This window comes from Haliotis asinina, chromosome 16 (genome assembly GCF_037392515.1).
Source record: "Haliotis asinina isolate JCU_RB_2024 chromosome 16, JCU_Hal_asi_v2, whole genome shotgun sequence".
NCBI lineage: Eukaryota > Metazoa > Mollusca > Gastropoda > Lepetellida > Haliotidae > Haliotis > Haliotis asinina.
This window is the reverse complement of record NC_090295.1, coordinates 17,538,807-17,559,663: the sequence shown is the minus strand read 5'-3', so window position 1 is coordinate 17,559,663 and position 20,857 is coordinate 17,538,807. Positions and strand designations below refer to the sequence as shown.

Genomic DNA, 20,857 nt, shown 5'->3' with positions numbered 1-20,857 from the left:
GAATACGATGATCTTCACGAGAGTTATTTAGATAATTATTTCTTCTTTCTGTCACGAAAACCCATAACCCATTTATCTCCAGAACTTCGACCCGTGAAGGTCCCGGGGTAGAATAGGCCTTCAGCAACCCATGCTTGCCATAAAAGGTGACTATGCTTGTCGTAAGAGGCGACTAACGGGATCGGGTGGTCAGACTAGCTGACTTGGTTGACACACGTCATCGGTTCCCCATTGCGCAGATCGATGCTCATGTTGTTGATGACTGGATTGTCTGGTCCAGACTCGATTATTTACAGACCGTCGCCATATAGCTGGAATATTGCTAAGTGCTACGTAAAACTAAACTCACTCACTCACTCACCCAGAACTTCGAGGAGCAACTCGAAGCCATGCATGGTGTGATGACGCATTTGTTTTTAAAATATACTTTCTGAATGCATTTTGCCTGAAAGATTATGGTCACCTGAAGCTTTTCCAAAGAGTAAAGACTATTTTTGTTCAACAAAGTTCTACAAATAAAATAATCGCTTCATCTGCCGTATGGTAAATATGTATTCGAACGTTTGTGATGTGTGTTCACCCCCAGGGTTACTTGCATGTCAACTGGTTTCGTTTCTTTGTTACTCGACGGAAGATGCTATTCAAATAGATCGATTATTTAATTACTGGAAGTCGTGGACTAAATATAATAGTTGATTTGTCTACTGCTGTGTTAAAGCAAATGAAGCAGAGTCACTGAAAAATTAACCAGCTCGTATGTTTTTTTAATTTTTGGGCCACGCCGTTGGTTGCTTTTGAGAACTCATTACTTTAACGCCAAACCATTTGACAGATTCGGGCTTTTATGTCCGCTTCACGCTTATATCTGCACGAATTCCATTTGAGTCTAGTTTTAGGCCGCTTTTAGCGATGTTCCAGTAACGTCACTGCGGGTTACACCAGAATTGGACTTCGCACATTGTACCCATATGGGGAATCGACACCGGGTTTTCTGCGTGACGAGTAAACGCTTTAATCACTGAACTAGATATATTGGTTCATGGTATATTTTGTATTAAAGTATTAAAGAAGGTAACCATACATGTTGCTGAAACATGAAACAATAAAAGAATTGTTATTCAATTTAATCAAGTCATACGACAAGGCTGTTGTGGGTTGTGACGTTCATGGACTAACCGTCACCATTACACCTGGATTTATGACACAACATTTTCTAATTGACCTGGACATGAGAAATGTCAAAGTCAGCACATATTGCTAAAAACACTCCACGCCTTCACACACAGGGGTGAAGGTGGTTCAGTCGTTCTGTCTTTGTTAGCGCCAGGGAATACGAGAGTTGACACCAGTCATTGGTACAGATAAAAAGTAGTTAACTGGGTACCACGTGAATGAGTGAGTGAGTGTAGTTCTACGCCGCTTTTAGCAATATATTCCCACAATATCACATCGGTGACACCAGAAATGGGCTTACACAAAATACCCAATTTACGGAATCGAACCCGGATCTTGGCTGCTTCGCCGCCCCTCATCAAGTCAATGACAACAAATAGACGGGAATAGCATGACTATGATAACGATGATGAGTTTAGTTTTACGCCGCACTCAGCAATATTCCAGCTATATCGCGGCGGTCAGTGAATAATGGAGTCTGGACCAGACAATCCAGTGATCAACAGCATGAGCATCGATCTTCGCAACTGGGAACCAATGACATGTGTCAACCAAGTCATCGAGGCTGACCACCCAATCCCGTTAGTTGCCTCTTACAACAAGCAGAGTTGCCTTTTATTGTAAGCGTGTGTTGCTGACGGCCTATTCTACCCCGGACCTTCACGGGTCATAAAACAGTTGACATGAATGGAGTAGCAATTATTGTGTTTGATGCATTTTACCTGAACAAATAGGGATGGTTGCCGTTTTTAGTCAACAAACAACAATAATTCTTGTACGTCCAAGTACTTGATAGTACATACACATGAACACACACGTTAGACGCAAGGTTTCAGTCAGGTTTATGAACGAGGACAGAAGCTATGGGATTCCCCCTCGCTTTAACAAATGCTGGTCCGTAACTCAGTTTGCTGTCTCGCTGACAGTTACTGCATGCCTGCTTCCGCTCACGCATTTGCTTGAGTGAGTGAGTGGGTAGGTGAGTGAGTTCAGTTTTGCGTCGCACTCTGCAATATTCCAGCTATATGGAGGCGGTTTGTAAATGATCGTGTCTGGTCCAGACAATCCAGTGATCAACAGCATGAGCATTGATCTACGCAGCTGAAATAAGATGACGTGTCATCCAAGTCAGCGAGGCTGACCACACGATCCCTTTAGTCGCGCCTTTACCAGTGTGGGTAATTGAAGATCATTTCTCACTGGATCTTCACGGGTCGTATTTGGCTTGAGACTCATACTTGTATTACTCAAGTCACACTCTAAAACTGAAAACTGTTTTCATAAGGAATGAAAAATCCGTTAAATATCACACAAGTAGTTCTGTATACATCGACGTTTCTGTACTGAATAACCGACACTATTTCTTGGAAGGCAGGAAAGACTGGGTTTACCTCGGGGAATAACGGGGACTATTTCCTGGAAGTAAAGAAAGACTAAATTTACCTCGAGGAATAACGGGTATTATTTCCTGGAGGGCCAGAAAGACTGAGTTTACCTCGGGGTAAAACGGGTACTAATTCCTGGAAGGCAAGAAAGAATAACGGGTATTATTTCCTAGAGTTAATGAAAGAGTGAATGTTAATTACAGATAATGGCACTGGTACATACCACAGATGATGTGTTGAACGAAGGAAAACGAATACTATTTCCGGTATGAAATGAAAGCAAGATGCAAAGAGGATTAACAGATACTGTCACAGAGTCTCTCAAATTGTACATGCTTCTAAATAAACATCGTCATCACACACACACATCACACATCCCCGACCCTTTGTTGCAATCACAAAACGTTGCAATCACAAGACGTTGCAATCGTCGCAAGCGAATAGTTTACAGTAGACGTTGAATTTTTAAATATAATATCTACCATCTCCATTCAAACAATCGTACTCAAGTCGTTTCTGAGTTTCTGGTAAGGTTTGTTCCCAGAATCTGTTTAAAACCCCTTCCAATGCGTGCTGCCCACCACAGTGTCAGATTGTCTTCGTTCAAGAGAAATGCTAACAAAACCATATTTCAACATGCTTTTCAAAGTTTCGATCAGATTTTACGTTTTAGAACGTATGCGTTGACAATTGATTAAATTGGACCATCGGGAAGTTTAATTATTTTTAATTTTTGAAAATGTGGAAACGTGAAGGTTTACAATGACTGAATACGTTTGGCTGTTGATATTTCACTTCAGAAAGTAGGAAAAAATAATTTAAGTCCAATGTACAAAAGGGGACAATACATCAAGAAAGTGAACAACAAAAAAAAACACCATTTATACAGATATAACATGTACTAGTGAATTTCAGTTGCCCAATATGGTTTGTTATTTAAGAACATACTTAATTTAAGTATTGATGCATGGTGATTCTACTCCATGACGGATGTAAGATGAACGCTGCATGGAGCTTTGCAAGAAGTTACGTCCCTTGCACTCAAGTCCCGCAACAAACAAAATGGCTGCAACCATGATGACCAGCAAGTTTGGTGCAGGGTCTTCTTCTGCCGTGAACGGCGATTTAACACCAGACTGGCTGAATGCAGAACTTACAACTGGTGTAAGTATATACAGGGACAGGCGACATATGTTAAAAGCAGGTGTACGTTCGTGATATCAATGATATGATGCGTCCTCGCCATTCACATGCTCGCTCCTGAGGCTGAGATTTCCTTACCCTCATCGTGCATTGTCATTTGTTCGAAGCACGGTCATAGTGACGAAGGTCTTGTCTTTGAGAAAATGTTGAACTTGCTGTGTGATTAAAGATCCCAATGTTTTCTGTTAGGTTTATGTCGTATTCTTTTGAGGTTCTTATTGAGATCAATGTAAGATATCCATTAGACAACAAACACATTTTCTGAATTTAACGTTTGGTTGAAGTACTCGTAACTCTTTCATTAATCCTTGGATCCTATCTCCAGTGAGATACCCCAATACAATGATTAGTTTTATTAGTTTTAAAAATCTTGTTCAATGTAAAACCTTACACAGTCCATTGAGACGCTTCTTCCAAGTTAAGCATACTTTTACATTTTGGCAAGGTACCCCTTAGTTTCTGAGCCTAGTATTAGTTCTGAGTTAATGTTTGGCCTAGCTGCCTTTCTGTTTAGCAAATTAATGTAATTTGAAATAAGAATCATACATAAGAATTCAATGAATTTCAACAGAGAAATATAAATACTATATGATGTAAACATTCAGATGATGATCATTAGTGAAAGAGACTCTGATTATTTGGTAATTTTTGCCTGAGGTCCCATGAATAGTATTGCTAAGTTAGATTCTCTATGCATGCTACTTTGCCTTGTGGACACAATGTGTGAAGCCCATTTCTGGTGTCCCCTTGTCATGATATTGCTGGAATATTCATTAAACATGTTAAAAGAGGGGAACACACCCCACCCCCCCCCCCCACCCCAAATCCGCTCTCTCACTATGCATGCTAATTAGCCCATCTTAGGTCCTAGGAGGCAGGTAAATTCTATGATGAAGTTAAAAATTACTACTCCTGATAGATCAGTCTGTGGTTTCAAAATGAATTGAAACCTTGTAACCTTGTTTACCGACAAGAAGTTAGAATAGTCAAAACTTTTTCCGCAGTTCTCTCCTTCATATGTTTATCTCCTTCATATGATTTCAGACAACAATAGCAGCAGTTGAGTTTGATGGTGGAGTGGTGATTGGAGCAGACTCCAGAACAACTACAGGGTAAATGGTTTACTTTGGGATATTTTTACATTTACAAAAACACAGAGATGCTGGCTTAGCCCAGCTGTTAGAATTTGTTCATTACACCAAATGCTTGGGTTTGTTTTTGGAGAGACCCATGAAGGTCCCGGGGAGTATAGGCCTTCAGCAACCCATGCTTGTCATAAAAGGCGACTATATTTGTCATAATAGGCAACTAGCGGGATTGGGTGGTCAGACTCGCTGACTTGTTTGACACATGTCATCGGTTCGCAATTGCTCAGATCGATGCTCATGTAAAACTAAACTCACTCACTCACTCACTCACTTTTTGCACAGGTACTAAAAGAAGTCCATTTCAAGTGCACCCACCATAATGCTGCTAGAATATTGCTACAAACGACATAAAACCTGGCTCAGCGAAACAGTAAAATAAAACTGTCTCCTATTGTTATGCTTTCATGATGTTCATTGACATTCATAAATGTAAAGACATTATTATTTTATTATTATACTAACATTTGTAGAGTTGTGACAATATGCCCATGCCACGATACGATACCTATCACGATACTGGTAGTCTGATACATATGATATGATACGTATCACAATATTTTGTCCTTGTATACAGAAAAATAGAAGTACTGGAAATAATGTGCTGTTAAGCTATCATTACAGAGAAGGTATTCTTCTCCCAAGAAAAATAAAACACGTCATCATGGAAGACATTTTATTAAAAATGTTTAGCATGTGTCAGAAAAGTAGTGTTTCCCCAAAAAATGGAACAGCAGTGATCAACATTGGCACAGCTGACTTTTTTGCACAGATAACAAAATAAATTTGTGAAAATTATCTCAGTCGGAGCATGTCCATGGCAATATTTTCCACGAAAATCTAAATGGAAGTGGGAGACAGTTTTCGTAGACTGCTAAGTATGTAAGTATCGTGTTAGATCGATACATGACATTCGTATCGCTGTATCGTATCGTGCAGCTCTTGAATCGTGATAACTTGCGTATCGATTAATCATCACAACTCTAAACATTTGTATAGCGCCTGTATCCAGCGCAGCTGTGCAAAGGTGCTTTGTTTTTTCCCTAGATCACGTTATGTCAGCCTCAACATCATGTGGTATTATCAGTTTCAACTCCCTGGGATCATAGTTCATGCAGCTCTTGCAGACACTAGACAAATTCTTCCAAGTTTTATGCATGTATTTCTGTGGCAACCATGTCATGTACCAACGGATTCGTGGGTTCTTTTAAGTGCACAGGATTGTGTACTGTACACCAAGGGTTGTGATACACTGAAAGAATCTGCACACATAGTTGACCCTTTACACTGATCACAGGTAGGCTTGATCAGATCACCTCAAGCTCTGGTGCCTTAGACAAGGCAGCTCATTCTAAACACTCCAGCCCCACTTTTGCAATCAGTTCAGTGTGTTAGGATACTCATAAAAATATATAGAAGCATTTCCTTATATACAGTCAAGCCCCCTGTTTATCCGAACGCTTGTGTTGTTATTGAGATTGTCCAGATAAGCGAAATTTCGGATATCTGAACCACGGGCCATGTGTACAAAGAAATGTACAAAGAAATTACAAAGAAATGAACATAGTAGGCATCAGACATAATCTTCCTTGATTACACATAAACAAATATCAGTGCATACAATGTCTCATACCTGTTCATGCAGTTATGCTCGCTTGAACAAATTAGGATTAGCCTTTTGCACTGGCTGTGTAGAAAAGCAAGAGGACTTTACTTTAAGTAACAGTTTGAGGTTCTCACTGTCGCCAGCACACTCGTAGTAGCTAATCAGATCTTTAAATGTTGATGCTTCGCATGTTTCAGATCTTTCATTGCCAACCGAGTGACTGATAAGTTGACGAAGGTGACCGACTATATCTACTGCTGCAGATCTGGTTCTGCAGCTGACACACAAGCAGTTGCAGACATTGTCAAATACCATCTCAACTTCTACAAGTGGGTCTTCGTTAATGTCTTCTCGCAAATTTGTAGAGTTTTTTGTTTTCCAATAATCGACATTGAAATTATTCCAAAATAGATGTGTATAAAACTATTTTCTATTTTCTCTCAGAATGGAAATGGGCGAGGAGCCGGAGGTGAAGACAGCAGCCAATGTATTCCGAGACCTGTGTTACGAACACCGTGACAACCTCTCAGCGGGCATCATCGTCGGGGGCTGGGATAAGCGAGAAGGGGGACAGGTGAGTTGATGATGACCCTATGTAATATTAACCCCCCAGAACGCCCTATGGAAAGGTAAGTATTTAAATGTCTAAAATACATTTTAATAAATATGACCACCCCTCAGAATAACTAGCATCATTTGAAAATAAGGACTCTTAGGATAAAATGCACTAAAAGTTGGGTTCAGAAAAATGTTACTGGTATTACTACTGGGCCCTTATTCTCGAAACGTTCATAGCCTTAAGAATTCTTAACTGTGATCGTAGCCAATGTCTTAAGAATGGGCTTAAGAATTTGTAGGGCTACGAACGGTTCGAGAATAGCTAGCCTGACCATTACCAATGAAACAGTAAATCTTATATTACATGCTGTTAGTTGAACAACACGATAGATATGTGGACACTTGACCCTGGTTCGGTTCCCTGCGTGGGTACAACGTGTGAACCCCATTTCTGATGTCCCCTTCCATGATATTGCTGGAATATTGCTTAAAATATCCGAAAACTGTACTCACTTATGACCTACTCACTATACTCCAAAGTTGTGTGGAATCCGAGAAGGTCTGGGGTAGAATAGGTCTTCAACAACCCATGCTTGCCATAAGAGGCGATTCTGCTTGTCGTAAGAGGCGACTAATGAGATCAGGTGGTCAGGTTCGCTGATTTGTTTGACACAGGTCATTGGTTCTCAGTTGTACAGATTGATGCTCATGCTGTTGATCACTGGATTGTGTGGTCCAGACTCGATATTATTTACAGGCTGCCATCATATAACTGGAATATTGCTGTGTGCGGCATAAAACTCAACTCACTCACTCACTCAATATTGTTGTGTGGTCCTGTTTGCAGGTGTTTTCTATTCCCCTTGGTGGTATGCTGGTGAGACAACCATTTGCTATTGGTGGATCAGGCAGTACCTATTTGTATGGCTATGTTGACTCTCAGTTCAAACCTGGACTGTCCAAGGAGGAATGTCTGCAGTTTGTAGCAAACGGTAAACAGTTTGCAACTTTGACCTCTGTCCAGAGGCTATAATTGCTTCTTATCAAGCATACACTATGACTGAACTCTCCTGAAAATATTGACAAATATGAGTCCAAGGATACAATAATGGTTGCAGTTTCATGAAACGTAGGCCATATTAACTGTAGCTGCTGACCATATTCTGTAAATATCAAATCACTGATTGATATTATGAGCAAATACCTTTGGCCTCAGGGTAATTTTTCTTGCAGTCATCCAGTACAGTACAGCTCTTGCATTGATCAACTCAGCCTGACTAGTGACTCAAAAACAATGTCCCCACAAGCTTTTGGTGTCTAAATGAAAGTGACCCAAACTGTCAGTAACTTCAAAACACTGAAGGCTGTTGGTATCCCTAAAAAAGTTCCACAAGCAGCTTGTAGCTGGCTGAGAAATCCTGTTGAGTAGTTCTAATGTATGTGTTGATGATGACATTTGATCTTGTGTAGGAATGCTTCTCATGAGAAGCAGATAACAGGATCAGATGGTCAGACTCACATGGCTGACAGGTTATTGTATCCCAGTTGCATAGACTGATGCACATGTTTTTGATAACTGGATTGTCTGGTCCAGACTGAATGATTTACAGACCATCTTCTTGTTGCTGGTGTTGTCATTTTGATAATGCCTCACTAGGACTGATCAATGTCAAAAATCAAGAAATTAAGGTATAGCTCATGTTTTCCTCCATAATTTTCAGTGTAGTCCATGCAAATGTTTATTTGTGATTTGTACGTACTTTCAGCTTTGTCACTTGCCATGAACAGAGATGGTTCCAGCGGTGGTGTTGTCCGCCTAGCCTCCATCACGAAGGACGGAACGGAGAGATTCACACTAACAGGGGATCAGATCCCAAAGTTCTATGAGGGCCATTGATCTACATCTCTAACTTAAATCTGTATCATAATTTCACACACATCAGCTTGTCCATGTTGTTCTTGAGAAGAGCTTTGTGCTATGGTTATAATCTGAGATAAAATACTGTGACATCATTTATGAGTTTGTTGGTTCTGTGACATCATGTGACTGTGACATCATGGTGTTGGTGTATGTTCACAGCAATGACTGAGTTTGATGTTACACCACCTTTAGCAGGTAGCCACAAGAAATGGGCGTCACCCATTGTACCCATTTGTGGATAGGAACACAGTATGACAAATGAAAGCTTTAACCACAAGGCTACCCCACTGCCCCATAGGTTTACAGCAGCCATTGCTGGTTGTGAGCTTCCTGACCAGAGACTTGGGTTCAGTTCCCCACTTTTCTTGAGTTCTCCTGCAGTGATATTAAACACTCACCGTGAGATGTGAACAAAAGGGTCAAGTTGTCAGGCTTGCTGACTTGGCTGACATGACACTGTACCCTGATCGCGTGGACAGTTATTCAAAATATTCAAAATAATCACTGGATTGTTTGGTCCAGGTTGCCATCGTGTACCTTTGTGTACTTATGTGGTGTTAAGCTTCAGTCCACTAACTGCAAGGTTTATCTCTGACAGTGCAATAGGGTTGATATGGAGACGCTTGTGTGTACAGTGTATGGAGCTATGACGTTACAATCAATATTTCTTGTCTCAGCAGGAATGGTCTACCAAGGTCTCGGTGACATGCAGAGTCTGTGAGGTGTTGGGAATAGAGACAGGGCCAGTTTGAAGGGTTGTTAGTCGTTTCATTCCCAGTTCATGTCATCATGAAAGACAAAAATGTTACTTGCTGCCCAGTCTGGTCATAGGATAACACTCAGGGCAGTGGGTTAGCCTAATGGTTAAAGCGTACGCTCCTCACACAGAAGGACCCAGTTTGATTACCTACATGGGTACAGTGTGTGAAGCCCATGTCTGGTGTCACCTGTCGTGGTATTCCTGAAATATTGCTACACGCAGCGTAAGACTAAACCCACTCAAAACTGTCTGCTTGAAGTCGGTTTGTCTCCAATGAGAAACGGGAGCATGGTATAGGTCGAATTTCACGATAACTTCTGCATAAATCCGTACAAGAACAAGCGCATATTCACACGCAGACACACCTGCATTCAGTCAGTATGTGAGTTTAATTTGAAATCACGCTTTCGTCACCACGAGAAGTTATTCTTTTTAAAGCAGACTGATTTTACTGGCCGTTGTGTCACCATGAGTTTTGGGTTAACATCTGTCAGCTCGTGCAAATCATCAAACGAGTAGAAACATTTCACGCCCCTTCCACAAACTGGCTTCATTTGGCCAGAATTTAAAAAGATGCCAAAGCGATTGTTGTGCTACGACTTTCGTAAGTCTATGTTAGAGTACGTCAGTTACGATCACATTAGCAGTACGATCCGTTTGTGGAACGAGACACATGCAGAACATTACAGGACACGTCTATTGGTGTACTGTCCAGCGGTACGAAACCCATGTCAACCTACTGAAAACACTCACGGATCCCAGAGAGGGGTTCATGGAGTTCGGACCTCACCCCTTAAAATTCCTGGTTCCGTCTATGGAAAATATTAATTTTCACCAGTTTGGGCAACGTCATGAGATCATGAATAAAAACTGAACACTTCCGAATTATCGACATTGCAAAATAATGGAACAGGACTTGGCAATGCAGACCAATAGTCGTGAGCACGGACAATGATCCGAACTCTCAATGCAACAGTCAACCAGACCACAGGCAAAGTGTAGCGCAAAATGGGTTGCGCAGCAGAACGAAACTGACCAGTCTTTGTATATTTTCGTTCTGCTGCGCAACCCATTTTGCGCTACACTTTGCCTGTGACCAGACGACACATTCTAATATCCCACTACGGACACCCCAACAAATGTATACATCACAGTCCATACAAATCTATAACATTTGGCAATCTAGAATACTGCAAAAAATGAAGATGGTCCCTGGGTGCCTTTTTCATCATATCATTTTGCTTATATAAAGCTGAACAACCATTTTGCTTTAAAATACGTTCTTTTAAAGTGACTAGCTGTTTTTTTGTGACATTCGAAATACCTCGTGTGTTATTTTTGTTGTTCCTGATTCAGACGTTTAAGAACATGACAATATGCTTCTTATACAATGTCTTTACTGCTTGCAACGCGTTTATTGGGACAATGCCTGTCCTTCACCACCCGAGGCACTGTTTTCAACTGGTCGAATGGCTGCATGCACTCACGGCTCCATTACATGTACATTTACTCAAACTTGATTCAGTGAATGGAATTTTATAACATTCGATTTATTGATTGTAATCCTTTAAATTATATTTTGAGCACCGTCTCCATTGAAGACCCCAGAATCATACGAGTTATCATTTTTCTTCATCAGCCGACGGTGGTGTTCTAGCCATGTGGTTAAGGCGTTCGCTCGAAACGCCGTAGACCCGAATTCGATTCCTAATAGTGCCAAGCCAATTTCTGGTGCCCCCGCACCCCCTCCCTGCCACGATAGTGTTAGAAATCTAACTTAAAGCGGCGAAATATCCATTCATTATTCCATACTTGTCGGGTGGTCAAGCTTGCTGGGGTATCTCATTGTATCCCATATGCATAGCTCGATGTCAGTAGCTGGAGTGTCTGCTGTTCGTTTGAGTATTTTCACGCTTCCACCAAACCGTTAAACATGCGCACTGGACGTTTTGGGGACTGGATGATTTTATAAGCGACTCGTCGACTTTGGTACAAACTCGTAACAGCGCGTGGTTATGCAGCGACTCCTTCTAAAGGACAAGTAACTCCGCATGGCCTTACCGAAGTAAACATATCGATGACATCGCGCGACTGAGGTGTGTAGTCAGAATTTGCGGCTTTGTCTGGAAGTGCTTGAAATCAGTAGGTATGGGGAGTACTGCACTTTACCGGGCGCTCTTTTTCAGATGAATTTAGGGCTTCGACCCTAACCCCTATCCCCCCTAACCCAAATCCTAAAGATCGTATGGGGTGCCAAACCCGAAGCCCAAACACTAACCCTAAGGATCGTGAAGGGTGCCTAACCCCAAACCTAAGGATCGTAAATGATGCTGCTCCCGGTAAACTGCATTCTAGCCTTTGTATGTATAACACACCATTCATAATAGATTAATCTTACCTTCATCGTAACAACAGATTTGTTCATTTTAATGTTCAGTCAACACCACCAAATGAAAATCGATCACATTTTGATACAATAATTGACATTTTATGAAACGGGAAATTGAATATGCGATTGAACATAAATATGAATTATACATTCAGTAAACTAGAACAGGTATAAAAACACAATCAGTGAACTTATTTCTGTGTTGGAATGTTACACCGTGGACTCCATTTGAGCAAATATATGGTATGTACATAGGGTACCAGTCAAATCGCCTCAGGGACAAAACGCCCCGCCAAATTTGGTCAAAACGCAACAGATTTTTTTGTCAAATCACCACACGTTTGGTCAAGTTGCCCCAAGGGGGCAGTCAAACTGCCAAAATTCATATCATATTGCTTAATAATTGCCATAAATGCACAGTTATTCTCTACGTCCATATTATATTCCTCATGTAATGTTATGTAAACAGAGGGGGATACGGACAGAACTCTTTCCCATCAGCACCAAACTTCTTTCTGGCATTATCTTCAAAATTATTCTGAAATTGAATGTGAACAAATCTGTCCTTTTCGAATCTATAATGCGACAGAAACTGCTTTGTTAAACACTTGCCTTGAAATATGTGTATTTATACCATCCAAGGCCGTAGCATAGCACAAGAGCAGATATGGCTAATCTTTTTAAGTCCTGTTTCCAGTTTGAGAAGTAAATATATTGTAACACAAAGTTAGACATAGGGCTTCATATCTAAGGCCAGTACTGTAGGCAAGTTTATGCTTTGTCCCTTTGTGTTGTTTGTAAGCAAAATGTAGATATATTAATATTGTCAGATGATGACACACACATTTAGCTGAGGTGGACTAGGTGTGAGGCAGAACTGGGTCAGGGACATTTTTGGAAAGTACTATGCCATGTGTACTGAACAACACCTGTGGCAGGAACCAGTGAAAATCAAATGTGTTTGAAGATGAGCACTCAGGTAGAGTTGAACCAACTGAACTTTTATATGTTTATTGCTATAGAGGTTTTGCTTGTAGCACTTGAAAAGTGCATAGAGAATGTGTGCAGCAATAGTGATCTTTCAGTCCTGTCGGCAGACACAGATGAAAGATGGCTGAACCTGATGATTATGATGATATTCCTGACCAACTGGACCCTGAGTGTGCTGATGTTCTTCATAAGGTTAGTGATGTGAGCTAGAAGGTTAGGAAGGAAGATCGGAGCTAGAAATCAACTCAGGGGCACCAGAAATGGACTCCCTACTTTGTATGTATGTTAGGTCTTTAGCTTGATGGTCAAACACTAGCACTGGGTTTTCACACATTGTACCCATGTGGGGAATTATCCGATAACGCCCTAGCGCTTCAACCACAAGGCTGGGTGACCAACCCCAGTGCATTCTCTTCCCACAGAGGTTACTTGTCATATCTTCCTACATACCTCTGTCCTGATATGTCCAGTTCTCGTAGAATCCCCTCGCAGCAAAATATCACAACATGAATTTTCTTCCTTCTTTCTATCCAATCAGAACATGTGTTGCATCAATGTTAATGTAGCATGACTAATACAAGCAAATGTGGTGCCACAAATACCCCTCCTCTGTCGGGAATTGTGTTGATGTGACGCACAAGACATTTAATCGCTAACGTGTCCATTGTCAATGAAGGCGATGGAGACGTCGTTGTCTTGCCATTACATGACTGAGTTCTGTCTAGAAGAAGCATTTGTGCATCATGCTGGGGAAGAGGGTCTTGTTTTCCTGAAGCACATGGATATTATCAAGGCCTTTCAAATTATCTTTTTTGAAACAACGTCACTGATTGCACAACTATATCTGATTGCAACCAATCACAAATCCTGAACACTCACACTGTGAAAGGGCCATACTAGAACAGAGGTTCGTAGGAAGTGCAATAACCTCTGTGGGGAGAGAATGCCCCCACTGAAGCTTTGTTGTCATCATACGATTATAGTGTTCTTTTTGCCCAAATTCCGATTGTGTGAATTCAAATTCTTTCATTCCCAATTTTAGATATGATCTTGCTATTAAGCACCATCAAACACAACTGTGCAACTTCAGGGATCAAAAAGTACAAATCATGGTTTGAAATGTTGTTTCTTTTTTTGGAAGCATTTAAGGCGTTAACTGGTATTTAAGAGAACCAGTGTTCAAATTCTTCATTGCAACCTAATGTTTCAGATATTACAAGCTAAGGATGGTGAACCAAACAAGTTCCAGAGTTTCTGGGAGAATGATGAAGATGACGTCAGTGAGTTCACACAGGAGGAGATTGAAAGTGAGTTGTGGAACTGTCAGGCTACCTCTCAGAGGTCAAAAGCATGCAAGCTAGATTTCTTCATCCAGATGCTACAGATTTGCTATGCTGACTTGCATACCATAACACAAGTGGCCCAGATGTTTCAAGTTCTGATAATTGCTGTACAGAGTTGCATCCCTTAGATGAGATTGGATGAGGTGATCCTGGGCTATACAAGATGTATGTGCCCTTTGTTTCACCAAAGTGTTTAATCTTATTACATCTTACTTGATACACGGTTCATGATATGGCTGAAATCCTGCCAGTGTGACTCACTATCCACGTGCAGAGAAATGGGTCAGCTCCCAGCATTAAAGTTGAACTTAAGGACCAGTATGTTTGAAGAGCTGACTTCACTTGCATATTTCAGATGACCCTGAAAAGAGAATCTTGTGGGCTGCTGAGAACAACAAACTTGCAATTGTTGAGGAGATGTTGGGATCTTGTCCGCGACTTGTCCACTCCCATGACGTAGATGGCTACACACCTCTACATAGAGCATCATATAACGGACATCTCGACATTGCCAAGGTTATCCTCTGCCTCATAACAATTTAAAGCTTACATGCAATGCAAAACACAACTTTTCAGATTCTGATACCTTCCAGTATGGACTTACTGTAACAAATTATCAGAAATTCAAATTTGACTTAATATTTTCAAAAAACCAGCAAATCGAGTTCAAACAATTCACTAGTTTAACCCCAGCATGGGGTGGAGTAGTTTCAACAGCTGTAATGCTCTGCGCATGCACAGTAAATAGGTTTGCACAGCAGGTTCTACTTGTTACATAAAAGAGAAACATGTTGGTTGTGATATGAAGCCTCTTTCACTCCATATCAGATCGTATTGACACCTGTCTCTCTGCCTGCCTGTCTGCTAATGACAGTATGCAATATACAACATCAATCATTGACCAAATGCAATTTGAACTAAACACCTATCAGGCTGTACACCATCACCAAAGAACCTTGAGGGTATAGGCAAATGAAGCCTCAATGAAAGTCTTTGTTACGCTCACTGACCTGCTCTGACTTGGTTTGATTACCGAGGTGCTTCGTTTCAAGCATAGTAAGCCCAAGTACAAATTACTGCACTTTTGATTTGCAATTGTACGCTTTTAATTTTGTTTATTTGGTTTTTCATTATCCGCAATTTATTATTTATGTCATGGATAAATGATAATCATGTTTTAATTATGCTTATTTTGGGGGGTCGCAAGACTTTTTCTGTCTCGAGTGTAACTAAATATACTTTGTCCATTTGACATATGTTAAAGGTCACATGCAACCAAAAAATCAAACATCATTAAAACACATTTATCACTTATTCATGACACATAATATACATTGCTGCTTTTAAAAAACATTTGAGATGTTTATATTCAGTGTATCTCCTTTGAATAGCAGTAACCAATGCTTGTCTAAGAGTTGACTTTCTCCATCAGGGCTAGGCTGAATGACTGGTTTCATAACATCTTGCCATATTACCTTACCATATTACCTTGCCATATTACCTTGCCATATTACCTTGCCATATTACCCTCAACTTTACTTTAACTATATCCTTATGTTTTGAGTAATCAGTTGCTTAAGAACATCTGATAAAAATGAACAATTATGAAACAAGACACTAACTTACTGAAGTCAAATTTATCTTAATCATCTGAATGTTTACAATGTCTGTGTGATGCAACTCACCTTCTTGCAATCAGATTAGTTTTTAACTAGAGGGGAGTGATGATTATTTTAGAGGGGATTCACCCATTTTGTTTTGAGGAGGTAGGGGGACATCAGTTCTGTACACATGTACGAAGGGGGTCAGCAGTTTTGTGCATAAATCTATTGTAAAATTAGGCGAAGTGGGGAAGGGGATTGTTGATTTTGTACATGACATTGAGAGAGTGGCAGTCACTACTTTGTAGGTACATTTTTGGGGGGGTCATTCACTTGTACATGCTTCTCCATGAAAGCCATCATTACCCCCACCCCCACCCATAATTTGCCATACGTCTGGAACATTGCTATGTGTGGAAAACAAACAAACTGAAAGCAAATTGGTGTGTGATATTTTTCCAGTGCTTGTATTCCCATGGAGCAGACATCTCAGCAAAGACAGTGGATGGTTGGCAGCCATTACACAGTGCCAGCAGATGGAATTCGACAAGTGTGGCTAGTTTTCTACTGGACTGTGGTGCTGATATTAATGCTCAAACAAACGGAGGATTAACTCCCTTACACTTAGCCTCCTCAGAACAAGACAGTCGTGAAACCCTTGAACTCTTGTTGATGAACCCCTTCATCGATGCCAGCATTAAGACTAAAGTAGGAGAGACCGCTAAGCAGATTTGTCAAAGAACCAGTAGCCATCACTGGTTGTTTGAGATTGTAGATGACAGTGTGAATAAGATTTGATTTTTAAAATGCTTGAATTATGAGCTTTAAAAAATGCAACAATTTATCTAAGATTCTTGACAAGGTATTCATTTTGAGTCAATTCAGAAAAAAGTATTTTGTTCAAAATTAGAATTTTTATATTTTTCTAAATTCAGACATATTTTAACATTGAATTTTAACTCTGCACGCAATGAATTTTAAACATTAAAACCTTTTCCTCAGTATTTTTCTTGTTGTTCCTGTCACCTCACGTGCTTGAATCAGAAAATGTTGAATTCCAGTTTTGGAACTTTTAGTCGTGCATATTGATGGGTCCAAGGATGGTGGCGCAGTAGCTTGTGCCACTGTCATTGGATCCCGAACAATATCTTCTAGATTGCCAGACAACAGTTCTATTTTCACAGCTGAAGCAAACGCCTTACTAACGGCTCTTAAATATATTCAAAGACACCCTAAACGTAAACAATATATAATCTATTCAGACTCTCTTTCTTGCCTTCAGGCTATTAAAAATATTTCTTGCAAACATCCACTTTTAATAGAAATTATTGAATTGCATAATGATCTTGCTACTGGCCAATACGACATCGTCTTCTGTTGGTTACCCAGCCATGTAGGGATCTCTGGTAACACATTGGCTGACCTTGCTGCTAAGGCAGCACTCAACAAATCTGTGACAGCATTGCTTATTCCTCACAGTGATTACAAAGCGAGCATTAGATCTTATATCCGTGATCTGATGCAGAAGAAGTGGGACACCCAAGTGGGTATAAATAAATTACATGAGATAAAACCTTCCATTGGTTATACCCACTTGGGCTGTCAGTCCAGATTTGAAGAGGTTATTTTACGACGATGTCTTATTGGCCATACTAGATATACTCAGTCATATCTTTTAAAAGGTGAGGATCCTCCTTTTTGTATCCCTTGTGATGAGAGAGTCACGGTCAAGCATATTCTGCTTGACTGTGTTGAATTCTCCATCACAAGGGATAAATATTTCAATGTCAAAACTGTAAAGGATCTTTTTACAAACATTAATTCCCATTTAATTATAGGTTTTTTAAAAGAAATTGATTTTTTGATTGAATTTTGAACATGTTCTGTAAATAGATGTATTTTAATTCTTGGTTGTTTAGACTTGTAACTAGAATTGTTAGTGGCTGTACCCTCAAAGGGGGTTGAAGTATTGTAAAATTATTGTCCTCCTGAGAGGGTACGTAAGTCCACAAACAGTGAAAGTAAATTCTAAATTTCCAGGTTTTTAATCGTAGAATAAATGTCTTTTTATTGTATGGCTAGATTTCACAAATTGCTGACGGCTGAGGGAATGATGTAAATCCAGCTAGGGTCCATGCAGGTAGCAAAGGTACTGTAAGTCCCCATGGTCCCTAGTATGGTGATCTACCTTCAGTTGTTAGCAATCTATAGCCCATTTTTACATTGTATTGTCCTGTATAGATAAATTGTTTTAGGCATAGTTACTAGTTTTATATTATAATCTGTGATATCCTAGTTGTTTTACTGTCCTTCGCTGACAGATTTTATAATAGACATATATTTCATTTTAGTATTGAATGTTCTCGTCACGATATGGCTGAGATATTGCCGGTTAAATATTAACTCACTCACACTCGCATACATGGGGGTGAATAATGGCCACTGACTAGGTCCTAACAGGGTCATGAGGAGGTTGTTATATAAGATGGATTTTTATGGTATTTCAGAAAGTGATGTTGATGCAAATGGGCTATTGGTGCAATAATTTCCCCTTGATGCCATCTTGTGTAATATCTAAGGTGGTATTATAAGTGTTTAAGGACCACTAAACTCAATTTTTGGGTATTCTTTTTATCACTGCATATGAAAGACTTTTGGTTAGTCATAAACGAAACACCATTTTTTTTTTTAAAAAACCCAACTTGTAGTTAATTAATACCAAGCGCTTTAAAAGTTGCTGAAAAGCCCTCTGCTTCTCTGTCGCCCGCAAACAAAACGGCAGACAAGTTACGTAACTCTGTCGCCAGAGCTCTACAGTGACGTCGTAGAAGGAACGGTTTCCAGCTAAATGTATAGACAATGTGTAAGAAGCTCGTCATTTTGCTGATTTCATGACGTCACCAAAGACATGTCGAATTGTTGTGTTGACGTCAATTGTTCCTTCGGTTCGGGTGATGGTGTCACTATGCTCCACCAGACTCCGTAGTTTGTGCTTAAATTGGTTGTTAGTGTGTGTGAAGTGAGCTTTGTGGAAGCCTGTGGTGCATACTAAATCGGATGGTTCGCCCCTACCACGCTTCCAAGATAGAAAATGGAGTTCAAGTTTCATCGAGTTCATAAAATAAAGACTGCTTACGACACACTGCTGACCAAAAGGATTTTGCATGGATATAACGCTTTCTTCCTCGGAAACGAGGATGTGGTCGAAGTGACAATATTATGGTAAGTAATATTATATTGACCCCTTATATTGACCGATTCCAAGAGTGAAATTGTTATGTTATAAGCAATGTCATGTAAAATCCTAATGCCCATCAATAAAATACATATTTTACTACCACTAGAAAGTAATTTTGATTTTGTAAGTCGGTGAAAACAAACTTAAATAGCATTCATCCTCACACAGGGCGCCGCCATTTTTGAAGATCGTGAAGTCACGGGCTAAAGTCCGTTAGAATTATTGAGATTACGATTTGTTCTCATCAAGTTAGAAAATCAAAACAACTTTTACTGGTAGTTAAATATGCATTTGAATCATGACCAAAAGGAGTTTGCATGACACAACTCTTAACATAAGGACTTCTTCCAAGGAAACAAGGTGGGGGTCGAAATGACATTTATATTGCAAGCAATGTTATATTAACCTCCACCTCACTTCCAAGAGTGAAATTGTTATGTTATAAGCAATGTCATGCAAAATCCTATTGTCCATAAAAAAAATACATATTTTACTACCGGTAGAAAATAATTGTCCTTTTGTAAGTCGGTGAAAACAAACTTAAATACCATTCATCCCAAGACAGGGTGCCGCCATTTTTGAAAATCGTGTAGTCAAATCCATTTGAATTAATGAGATTATGTATGGTAAGTTAGAAAATCAAAACTACATAAATATGTATTTGAGTCATTACCAAAAGGAGTTTGCATGACACAACCTGTAACATAACCTATGCGAGGTCGGGGTCGAAGTGAAAATACTGCGCGATAAATTTCTTCACTTGCTAAATTTACTTAGTTTGTAACGTTCACTCACCAGTATGTAGACACTTGTCAAATAACGTCTTTATACTTGGTCTCATAATCCAAATTACTTTATAATCATACTTGTACGCATTTGCGAATGTATAACACGAATGTAATATGTAGACATTTCATAGTTTTCCTGTATGAATCATAATTCGTACGCACGCCCTAGTGTATGTTGTCTGCATTATTACACTTAACGACGAAAACAATGATTCTGTTGAAAGCTACGACAACTTATTAAAAACAAAAATTAAAATATTAAAATTTAAGTTATAAAAACAATGTCAGGCTATTACCTTCTTCGAGGAATGTATCCATCAATATCCACAAAAACAAGTGATATATAATTCATCTGCAGATTTCCCAAGTGATGTGTCTTTTAACAGTTTAATATACGAAAACGTGATGTATCGTTTCAGGTTTTTCACATTGCTGTATAGTTTCATTGGTTACCCGAGATACCACACCTGGCAACTAATTGCATAATGTGCGTCATTCTTGTTAAAAAGTTATTTAGTAAGCCAATAATGAGCAATCAATGTATTGGTGGTCAATCTTTTGAAAGAAGGGTGTTGTTTTACAGAGACACACACACGACAGAGTGTATTCAGAATAGATTAGTAAATGTACATACGTAAACGCTACCTTTTGACAAATCCTCCATTTAAATCCCCATAAAACTAATTAATCAATCAGCGTGTTATCGGTTAATCCTTTGATAGATCCAGACAAAAGAAATTCCAAATGGGGGCCTTTG

The 20,857-nt window shown here is 39.7% G+C and overlaps 2 protein-coding genes across 5 annotated transcripts; both read left to right on the top strand.

Annotated features, from left to right (window-relative positions):
• Nucleotides 1–3,594: 3,594 nt before the first annotated feature.
• LOC137267573 (proteasome subunit beta type-6-like) lies at nt 3,595–9,083 on the top strand. The gene is made up of 6 exons (XM_067802056.1): nt 3,595–3,722; nt 4,806–4,873; nt 6,710–6,841; nt 6,957–7,086; nt 7,918–8,062; nt 8,837–9,083. Exons 1-6 carry the CDS (start codon nt 3,621–3,623, stop codon nt 8,965–8,967), a joined length of 708 nt encoding a protein of 235 aa, XP_067658157.1. The 5' UTR covers nt 3,595–3,620; the 3' UTR covers nt 8,968–9,083.
• A 2,703-nt stretch (nt 9,084–11,786) lies between these two features.
• LOC137268000 (ankyrin repeat domain-containing protein 49-like) lies at nt 11,787–17,078 on the top strand. Of its 4 annotated transcripts, none has more exons than XM_067802465.1 (5): nt 11,787–11,893; nt 13,238–13,322; nt 14,341–14,437; nt 14,829–14,989; nt 16,537–17,078. In XM_067802465.1, exons 2-5 carry the CDS (start codon nt 13,251–13,253, stop codon nt 16,870–16,872), a joined length of 666 nt encoding a protein of 221 aa, XP_067658566.1. In that variant the 5' UTR covers nt 11,787–11,893; nt 13,238–13,250; the 3' UTR covers nt 16,873–17,078. The 4 variants fall into 4 exon arrangements, with proteins under 4 accessions (XP_067658566.1, XP_067658565.1, XP_067658567.1 ...); XM_067802464.1 differs by having other exon boundaries at nt 11,791–11,893; nt 13,226–13,322; XM_067802466.1 differs by having other exon boundaries at nt 11,791–11,897; nt 13,226–13,322.
• Nucleotides 17,079–20,857: the final 3,779 nt, after the last annotated feature.